The sequence below is a fragment of the Podarcis vaucheri genome (genome assembly GCF_965113315.1).
Source record: "Podarcis vaucheri genome assembly, chromosome: 2".
NCBI lineage: Eukaryota > Metazoa > Chordata > Lepidosauria > Squamata > Lacertidae > Podarcis > Podarcis vaucheri.
The window spans coordinates 14,381,823-14,392,486 of NC_138760.1; the positions used below are offsets into that span (position 1 = coordinate 14,381,823).

Sequence of the window (10,664 nt, forward strand, 5' to 3'; positions counted from 1 at the left end):
AAACAGCGTTTCCGTGTACTGCTCTGGTTTGCCAGAAGCGGCTTAGTCATCCTGGCCACATGACCCGGAATCTGTCTGCGGACAAACACCAGCTCCCTTGGCCTATAGAGTGAGATGAGCGCATAACCCCAGAGTCATTGGCGACTGGACCTAACGGTCAGGGGTCCCTTTACCTTTTACCTTCTTTTAACTTGCAAACGTAAGAGTTGCCAAAAAGTTATACAGAGAACCTGCCCCATTCTGTCTTTCTGAGCAGGATGCCATTTGTTTGTTTAATTCCCTAGACTTGTGACCGTATCAAACAGTCTGCGGCTGGCACCAAGAGGAGGGTGTTCATCATTGAGACCATGGGAGGATATTGCGGCTACCTGGCTACCATGGCGGGACTGGCTGCTGGAGCAGATGCAGCCTATATTTATGAGGATCCTTTCACCATCCATGACTTGGAAGTGAGAACCGTTTGCAAAGGCCAGAGGCAGTTGTTTCCTTTTTGAAAGCTCCTGGGAGAGCAGCATAGTCTAGATTGAGTTCCTCTCTCCACTCTTAGCAGCCTCTGCTGTAAATACCTGAATAGTCATTCCAAAACTGTGCGCTGGGGCAACACCAGTATGATGTGAGAGGACTGCTTGTGTGCCATGAAAATAAATTAGAGGAGCGTTCCTGCAAGAGCATTCCTGACTTCACTGGAAGCAGGTAATTCTGTCTAGTCTCTGCTTTGGATGTGACTGGTGTTCAGTCACTCCCAAGAGAAGAGCACAGCAGAATTGCCTCTTACAATCACTTCCCATTCAGACTCTCATTTACAGAATTGCCTGCCTACAGAAAAGGCTGCCTGTTGTATCTCTGCATGAGTCACTTCTTTAGGCTTGCTCCGAAGGCAATGACTCATGCATAAACATAGGGGCTAATCTTCTTTAAGAATGGGCAATTCCTACTCTTGCATACTCTACAAGCCAATGTTTTCAGAGGCAAGAATGAAAATACCGTATTTTTTGCTCTATAAGATGCACCAGACCACAAGACGCACCTAATTTTTGGAGGAGGAAAACAAGAAAAAAATATTCTGAATCGCAGAAGCCAGAACAGCAAAAGGGATCACTGCACAGCAAAAGCAGCAATCCCTCTTGCTGTTCGGGCTTCTGTGATAGCTGCGCAGCCTGCATTCGCTCCATAAGACGCACACACATTTCCCCTTACTTTTTAGGAGGGGAAAAATGAGTCTTATAGAGCAAAAAATACGGTAAGTACCTATAGTTCTCATTCAGGAGGAAAGTGAGCCTCAAGCATCTCACAGTGTAACACTTTGCAACTGTATGTGCAGATGACAAACGTGTGAAGTCACTAATGTGAATAGTTTGGGGGCTGCAGTTTGACTTTATTAAGTGGGTTAATCTTACTCCTTTCATATTCACAATCCAAAACATGACGTCACAGGCTTTAGTGCAAAGTTTGCATGTCCCACCTTCACGCAGGAAAGTCTTTCCAGGAATACTCCTTTATAGAAAATAAGTCTTGATTGTATGATGATGGGGACTGCAACTTGGCAGCAAAAGCTACGATAGCTGGGAGATGTGCTCACGTGTAGTTTCAGAGACGGAAAGTGAAACCATGATTCTCTCTTTGGTAAACAGATGAATGTGGAGCATCTGACTGAGAAAATGAAGACCACAGTGAAGAGAGGTCTCATATTGAGGTATCTTACTAGGCTTAGCCATCAAACAGCTGGGGATTGGATGTTCAGAAGTGGTTTCTATTAGGTAAAAAGAGTGAAGATGGGCAATACCATTGTAGGAGTGGTGGAAGCAGTCTTCTTCTTCTTTTAAGCTTTAACTATGTATGCTTATAACTTTCTATTCTGAGCTGGCTTCTAAATCATCATTGGTTCTGCAGCTTTTCAGCATGGTGCATTTTGAAAGGGGAACATTTAGATAAGGAAGCAATTTTTGTTCCAGAGTTTCCAGTATGTTTTCCAGGCACTCATTTCAAAAAAGAAGACGACTGATTTGGGGGAGGAAATGCATTTCTTGCTCCAAGCCAGCTTTAACAGCACAATCTGAATGTGCCAATATGTAATTTAATCCCATATGTCATACCTGTACCCCACCCATCATCTATGCAATCTGTGGTTGAGTAAATAGGGCTCATTTTGTTTTATCCTCACAACTTAACCTTTGAAGTACATTATGCTGAGAGAAATTTGCCCAAGAGTGGTGTGGAACTTAATGGCAAAGTAAAGGAATTTGCACCTGGGTCTCCCATCACTGCCAGGACCACACTGACTTTCACTTATACAGTGGTACCTCGGGTTAAGTACTTAATTCATTCCGGAGGTCCGTTCTTAAACTGAAGCACCACTTCAGCTAACGGGGCCTCCCGCTCCTGCTGCGCCGCCGGAGCACAATTTCTGTTCTCATCCTGATGCAAAGTTCTTAACCTGAAGCACTATTTCTGGGTTAGCAGAGTCTGTAACCTGAAGCGTATGTAACCTGAAGCATATGTAACCTGAGGTACCACTGTACTAGAAGAGAAAGCAGGCTATGGTTAGAATAAAATTATGGTGGGCAGAGGCAGTTTATTATGGAGCAATAATGCATTTCCAGTATAAACAGGCTGCTGAACAAGGGACACATTTAGTCAGTTAAGCTGTAGGGCCCACTAGCCAATCAGACAAATGGATGTGAATCCTGGGTCTACATTCATACAAAATACAGAAAATTACACACACACACACAGCGTCCCTCCACCCACCCAGCCAAGCAAGAGGCATTATCACAGTACAATGACACATTCCAGCCAGGCAAAAGTACAGTGGTGCCCCGCAAGACGAACGCCTCGGAAGACGAAAAACTCGCTAGACGAAGGAGTTTTTCGTTTTCTTAGCCGCTTCGCAAGACGCATTTCCCTATGGGCTTGCTTCGCAAAACGAAGCTTGCCCCGCAAGCTCCGGGGATAGCGGGGAAGCTCAGCGCGCCTTCCCCTCTCTCCCCGGACCCCTTTTGAACCAAGGGGCGGCAACGGGGAGAAGCGATTCTCCCCACTGCCCCTTCCCTTGCTTTAAAACAGGTTCGGGGACAGAGGGGCAGGCAACGGGGAGAAGCAATCTTCTCCCCGCCGCCCCTTGCTTTAAACTGGTCCGGGGACAGAGGGGAATGTGCGCGGCGCTTCCACTCTGTCCCCGGACGGTCTCCATAGGAACGCATTGATTGATTTTCAATGCGTTCCTATGGGAAACCGTGCTTTGCAAGACGAAAAACTCGCAAGAAGAAAAAACTTGCGGAACGAATTAATTTCGTCTTGCGAGGCACCACTGTAGTTGAGAAAAGCTCAACTCACCTGAGGCTTTCCCCCCTCTCTTAGCACTGTGTTCTACCATTCCATCTCTTTTCTTTTAAAGCTAGTTCTTAATCAGTGTAGACCTGTCTTCCTGCCTCATCCATGCTGGGTGTGTTCTCTCTTTCTAGGAATGAAAAGTGCAATGAGCACTATAACACCGAGTTCATATACAACTTGTATTCTGAGGAAGGGAAAGGCGTCTTTGACACCAGGAAGAACGTCTTGGGACACATGCAGCAGGTATGTCTGGAGCCTGGCTATACTGCTACAGCTGCTCAAGCAAATAATACTGCTTTTGGTTCCACAAATGCAGAGAAGTTGAACTCAGGCTGAAGACAGAAATAGCCCCAAAGGACTGGTCCCATCTAGAGGCCTCCACACTGTCTTATGTTTTGTTCCAAAGGGAAAACACACAGACACAACACACACACATAGCCACAGAATTCTGTCTCCCAAGCGCTCTTACAAGGCCTCTCTACCAGCATCAGAGGTGGAGAAATGCTTTTTTTTTTTTACTCTTCATAGAAAGATGGCCATCTGTCATGGATGCTTTAGCTGCATTGCAGGGGGTTGGACTAGATGACCCTTGGGTCCCTTCCAACTCTATGATTCTATAATAAAAGGGAGAGTTTCCAAGACCTCTCTCCAGCACTGGGGCAGTGGGAAATGGCTGTCTCTTACCCTTTACATGTGAAGAGCAGACAGAGGGATTTATGTCCTGATCACAGAATGGACAGAGATTTTACCACCCAGTTTCAAGTGCTGAGCACCAGGCTGCTGAGATTGGAAGATAAAGCTGGAGCGGTTGGTGGGTCACTTCCTCTGCCAGACTATGCAAGGCCCATAGCCACTCCTGCTGCAATCAATCTTCCATTTGGAGGCTTTTAAACCACAGAGCCTAGGACTTGCTGATCAGAAGGTTGATGGTTCGAATCCCCGCAACGGGGTGAGCTCTCGTTGCTCGGTCCCTGCTCCTGCCATCCTAGCAGTTTGAAAGGACGTCAAAGTGCAAGTAGATAGGGAAAGATCTGCCAAAAAAGCTGAAAAACATCTTCATGTATGCGACAACGGCCGCGAGAGTTTTAATAGCACAAGGATGGAAGACTGAAGAAACCCCAACTAAAGAATCATGGCAAGAAAAATTGATGGACTATGCAGAACTGGCAAAACTGACATACAAGCTACGGGACAAGGATAACTAACTTTAAAGATGAATGGGAACCCTTTACAAAGTATTTGAAGACGCAACAAAGCGAACTGGACTCCTTGGCTGGCTTTCAATAAACATTCACAAACTTTTTTTGATAATAATCAGCTAAATAGTTTGAGGATCTATACAACTTTGTAACATGCAGAAAACAGCATTTTTAGAGAAATCAAAGACTGGAACTGAGGAAAATTGGGGGGTGGGTGGGTTCTGTGGGGGGAGGGAGGAAAAATGGGGGGGATAAGGATGATATGTTTCTGGATAATATGTTTTGTTTTAATTTTGAATAAAAAGTTATTTTTTAAAAAAGTGCAAGTAGATAAATAGGTACCGCTCTGGCGGGAAGGTAAACAGCGTTTCCGTGCGCTGCTCTGGTTCGCCGGAAGCGGCTTAGTCATGCTGGCCACATGACCCAGAAGCTGTATGCCAGCTCCCTCGGCCAATAAAGCGAGATGAGCGCCGCAACCCCAGAGTCGGCCACGACTGGACCTAATGGTCAGGGGTCCCTTTACCTTTACCTTTTAAGCAATTCCTGCAACTATGATTCTCAATGACAATCAAGCTGACTTTCCCTTTACGCATTACAGGGCGGCTCACCAACTCCGTTTGACAGAAACTTTGGAACGAAAATGGGTGCTAAAGCGGTGGCGTGGATGTCTGGCAAGATTAAAGAGTGTTCCAGGCATGGTATGTGGATGCTTCTGACTGGGTAGCCTGTTACACCAGGGGGTTAGCTATGGCTGCTGAAGAATGAGGGATAGGAAAGAAAGAGAACAGAATCAAGATGTTTCTCCCTGTTGCATCATGCCATTAATGAATTTGGAAAGAGGCATCGCCCTCTAAAACTGCATAGGCTACTTGTGCTATCAAAACCAGCTCAGTGTTGTCCACGGGTCACTGATAGGTTGTGCTCTCTAGGGTTTTAGATGGATCTTTCCAATGGGGATCAACCAGATTAAATCTGGGATATTTTTCATGTGAACCAGGTGCACAACCACTGATCTACAGCCCTGCTTACAACTCCCTTGCTCCTGACTATGAGGGAGCCTTTGTGGTACCTCGGGTTAAGAACTTAATTTGTTCTGGAGGTCCGCTCTTAACCTGAAACTGTTCTTAACCTGAAGCACCACTTTAGCTAATGGGGCCTCCCGCTGCTGCCGCTGTGCGATTCCTGTTCTCATCCTGAAGCAAAGTTCTTAACATTTCTGGGTTAGCGGAGTCTGTAACCTGAAGCATCTGTAACCTGAGGTACCACTGTACTTTATAGAGTTGTGTAGAGGTTGCCCCAGGCTGTTCAGCCCTTTTAATAGCTCTCTTTTTCCCCCCTTAGAAAAACCACGCAACACTTGCTTTTAAAGTTTAAAAATAACATGGCTTTGACTTGCTGTACTTGCTCTTGTCAGATTGAATGTACCAGAGAGGTAGTTGATACTTACGTTACTGAAACAGATTTACATGAATTCGTATCTGAGACTGACTAATATTTACAGACTGGCTCTGAGGCAGGCAGCACCATAACACAACACGCTGCTCTCACAGCTAAAGCTCCACATACAGTGATAACTGAACAAACTGGGGGGAAACTGCCTCAGTATATATATTTATGACATCAGAAGATTCTATGCTACAGCATTAACCCTTTTTGGATGCAGCATTCCCACGCCTTTGGCGCTGCCTGTTTTGGGGAATTATCGTATTTTTCGCTCTATAAGACGCACCTAGTTTTAGAGGAGAACAAGAAGGAAAAAAATTCCATAGGAAATCATAGACTTATTATGCATCCCTTACCTAACTAAAGATTTCCATGGAACGCACTGTGGTCACCCATCAGGACCTGTTAATTTTACCAGTTAACGCTTTCTTCACATACACAAAAGTCCTTCCTGATAATTAACCAATTAATTCATATTTTCTAATTAATATTAAAATAGGAGCAACTGGGGGGGAAATGGTGCCTTCTAGGACTGTAAGAATTTATGTCCCAGGCCACAGATAGGTTAGGCTGGCCTCAACCAGAGCCAGGGCTTTTTCGGCTGTGGCTCCGATCTGGTGGAACACTCTGTCACAAGAGACCAGGGCCCTGCGGGACTTGACATCTTTCCACAGGGCCTGCAAGACAGAGCTGTTCCACCAGGCCTTTGGCCAGGACACAGCCTGACTCACTCCCTCGGCAATCTTCGCGGAGCTCTGGCCCAGTGGTTGCCATTGGTTTGATTTGAATTAATTTTATAATGAATGATTTTAGAGTGTTGTGTTGTGTTGTGTTGTGTTGTACTGTTTTATTGTTGTTAGCCGCCCTGAGCCCGGCTTCAGCTGGGGAGGGCGGGATATAAATAAATTTTATTTATTTATTACTATTATTACCTAGTATTCATTGTATATGGAGTATATAGTATTGTATATAATATTCATTGTATATTCATTGGATATACATTCAGAATGTATATGGAGACAATTCTGGGCCAAGTTCATTTTCTTTATTAACCCTTTAGATTCCCTTCAACAACAGAGGTTCTCAGGGTGGTTTATGAATGCTATTTAAAGCGCAATAAGTGGGTGATAGCCAATGTTCATCATACTCAGAGAAGACCTACTGCAATGAATGAACTTAAATAACTTAGGCCTATTGAGTTCAGTTGATCTATTCTGAGCATGGTTTCAGCTAGCTATCACCCACTGTGGCATTGATAAAAATACAAACAAAATAAAACAGTAAACAATCATCAGTATTTTTTTAAAAAACTTAAACACAATAAATTCAGCAGTGATAACTAATACAACATCACCCAGAACACTCTGGCTATACTGCATATCTGCTCACAAACATGGATTTTGACATAGTATGTTAAGATCTCTCCTGACATGATACTTTATTATGTTCTTTAAAATTTGATAAATTCACATTTCTTCTTAATCTTCTCATCTCACACAGTTGAACCATTCCCAAATAGTAGCAATCCTACATGCATCCTAATACTTGGGGAAATCTGGCAAATTCACTCTTTTCCCAGGGCTACATAATGCATTAAAAGCAAATTGTGGGGGAGGGGTGTGTCTGCCCCCCCCCCAGTATAAAACCAGTACAGATTTTGCCATCATTTTAATTTTATTGTCAATTGCTCACCACCCTAAGAAATTATGTTCAAGAGTAGCCAAGGATTATTATGATTAACGGAAGGTTATGCATTTTAACTGTAGACAAATAGTTGAATTTAACTTGTAACTTACTTTTTGCCACCAATCTCTTTCACATGAACAGGCATAAATTACACCCAGATATTAAATTCCAGAAGATTTCCTTGAGAGTATTATCACTGCTTTGCTGAACTATTTCTTAATGTTTAGTCTGCATTTCAGAATAAAATCTTTCCAGGGTATCTAAGAATATTAAGCAAGAAAAACGCAAGTCCTCATTTTTCCAGATACAGTGGTGCCCCGCAAGACGAATGCCTCGCAAGACGGAAAACTCGCTAGACGAAAGAGTTTTCCGTTTTGGAGGTGCTTCGCAAAACGAATTTCCTATGGGCTTGCTTCGCAAGACGACAATGCCTTGCGAGTTCCTGCGGGGTTTTTTTCCTCCCCCACCCCCTTTTTCTAAGCCGCTAAGCCGCTTATCAGCTGATCCGATCAGCAGATAAGCCGCTAATAGCGCTAATCCGCTAATCCGTCAATGGGCTTGCTTCGCAAGAGGAAAAAACCGCTAGACGAAGAGAATGACAGAACGGATTCTTTTCGTCTTGGGAGGCACCACTGTATTAATGTTTAGTCTGCATTTCAGAATAAAATCTTTCCAGGGTATCTAAGAATATTAAACAATAAAAACGCAAGTCCTCGTTTTTCCAGATAATGAATTTGATGAGCATTTCCCACGGTTTCTTTTTTCAGGTCGTATCTTTGCCAACAGCCCTGACTCAGCTTGCCTCCTGGGCATGCGCAGACGGGCCCTTGTATTCCAGCCCCTCTCCGAACTCAAAGAGCAGACTGATTTTGAGTAAGTGTCTCCTCTGTGTTGTAAACTCTGGTCAGTAAGTGAGCCAGAATCTGCACCTGCAGTCACGGTAATCTGCAATCCACAATATACCTGTTAGAAGTCCAAGAACCTCACTAAAAATAATAATGCAGAAGTGGTTGCTAAAGACTCCCCGAGGCTGAGCCATTTTGCAAAATGAACGATTGTGTCAGAATAAAAAAATTCCTTCCAGTAGCACCTTAAAGACCAACTAAGTTAGTTCTTGGTATGAGCTTTCGTGTGCATGCACACTTCTTCAGATACACTGAAACAGAAGTTGCCAGATCCTTCTATATAGTGAGAAGGTGGGGAGGGGTATTACTCAGAAGGGTGGTGGGAATGGGAGATTGGCAGATGGCTGAGATGAGCCTGTTGACGACTCTTAACGACTGTAATAGGTCTTACAGGAAAAGGCAAGGGGTGAGAAGGTGAGAAATGGCTTAGTCATGTATAATGAGATAAGAATCCAATGTCTTTGTTCAGACCAGGTCTCTCCATGGTTTTAAGTTTGGTAATGAGTTGCAATTCAGCAGCTTCTCTTTCCAGTCTATTTCTGAAATTCCTTTGTAGTAAAACAGCTACTTTGAGATCTTGTATAGAATGTCCTGGGAGATTGAAGTGTTCTCCTACTGTTGGTCTTTAAGGTGCTACTGGAAGGAATTTTTTTATTTTGACTATGGCAGACCAACACGGCTACCTATCTGTGATTGTGTCAGAGCTATGGAATCAATTGTGCTTCAAGGCTTTCCATAGGCTGGACTATGATGGGCCTTTGAAGTGCTCCAACGAGGCTCTTCTGATTGTTCTTAGGTGTGTCCTGAAACGCTCATGATCTCTCCCTCTTTCCAACAGGCACCGCATCCCCAGAACACAGTGGTGGCTGAAGCTTCGTCCCATCTTGAAGATTCTTGCCAAGTACAAGATTGAGTTGGATACCTCTGAGACAGCTCAAATAGAACACATCACTCGCAAGAGAGTATCCGGAGAAGGCGCCCTGTGAACAGCTAGCAGCTCTCCCTGTTAGTTGTGACACTTAAGGAGACCTCTAAAGCAAAGTATTTATTTTTTTCAGTCCCCTTCCCCAGTTTAGCATGCAGCTGTCTCATCTAGTGTTTTGTGTAATGACTGGGACTGCATGCCAGCCATAAATGGAGGAGGCAACACCAAATGTCATCTAGTGCCATGTCATCTAGTGCCATATCTGCAGTATGTGAATGAATGAGTTGAAGGGAAATGTATGTTATTATATTCTACTCTTCCTTTTAGAAAGCTCAAGACCACTGACATGGGGCTCCTGGTGGTCTTCTATTCAGGCACCAGGTCTACTTTTTCTTCTGCTTTTACTGGTGCTTATAAGGTTAGGTGGCCCTCTGTCTGAGGGTGGAGTGGGGATTTCAAACAGGAATGGTCATTTCAGCTTAAGTTCATCATGTTGAAATCTGGACTGGACTGAATATATTATTTTGCTATCAGGCCCTCTCCTCTGAACAGTGGCAGCTACCCAGAACCCAGAGCTGGGGTAAATTATAGCTTTCTGATTCAAGCTCTTCCAAATGCTGAAAATAAAATGGGAACTGTTTCACTAAAGGTTGCTGTTTGGATCTGCCATTTCAACACCATCTTTTTTTCCTTCTTCAGTAACATGCACAATGCAGGGGGAGTTGGACTGCAGGTATGGGAGAGTTTAAAAAACCAAGCAGCCAACTGGCACCCAGCATTCAAAACTTGCCAGGCACATTTTGCACCTGGCTATCACCTGGCAGGGACGCGGGTGGCGCTGTGGGTTAAACCACAGAGCCTAGGACTTGCTGATCAGAAGGTCGGCAATTCGAATCCCCGTGATGGGGTGAGCTCCCGTTGCTCGGTCGCTGCTCCTGCCAACCTAGCAGTTCGAAAGCACGTCAAAGTGCAAGTAGATAAATGGGTACCGCTCTGGTGGGAAGGTAAGCAGCGTTTCCGTGCGCTGCTCTGGTTCCCCAGAAGCGGCTTAGTCATGCTGGCCACATGACCCGGAAGCTGTCTGCGGACAAACGCCAGCTCCCTTGGGCAGTAAAGCGAGATGAGCGCCGCAACCCCAGAGACCAGCAGCACGACACTCTCACAATGAAAACACAC

At 44.6% G+C, this 10,664-nt stretch overlaps 2 protein-coding genes across 2 annotated transcripts in view; both read left to right on the forward strand.

Annotated features, from left to right (window-relative positions):
• Positions 1–10,134, forward strand: part of PFKM (phosphofructokinase, muscle) — a 47,560-nt gene extending 37,426 nt beyond the window's left edge. The window contains exons 17-22 of the mRNA XM_082212453.1: positions 285–449; positions 1,632–1,693; positions 3,462–3,573; positions 5,128–5,227; positions 8,426–8,531; positions 9,402–10,134. Coding sequence (XP_082068579.1) covers positions 285–449; positions 1,632–1,693; positions 3,462–3,573; positions 5,128–5,227; positions 8,426–8,531; positions 9,402–9,549 — 693 coding nt within the window. The 3' untranslated portion in view covers positions 9,550–10,134. The remainder of the gene's footprint in view (positions 1–284; positions 450–1,631; positions 1,694–3,461; positions 3,574–5,127; positions 5,228–8,425; positions 8,532–9,401) is intronic.
• The window catches only part of LOC309526579 (uncharacterized protein), a 46,487-nt gene that overhangs the window by 12,172 nt on the left and 23,651 nt on the right, over positions 1–10,664 (forward strand). The gene's annotated exons all lie outside the window — the stretch shown is intronic.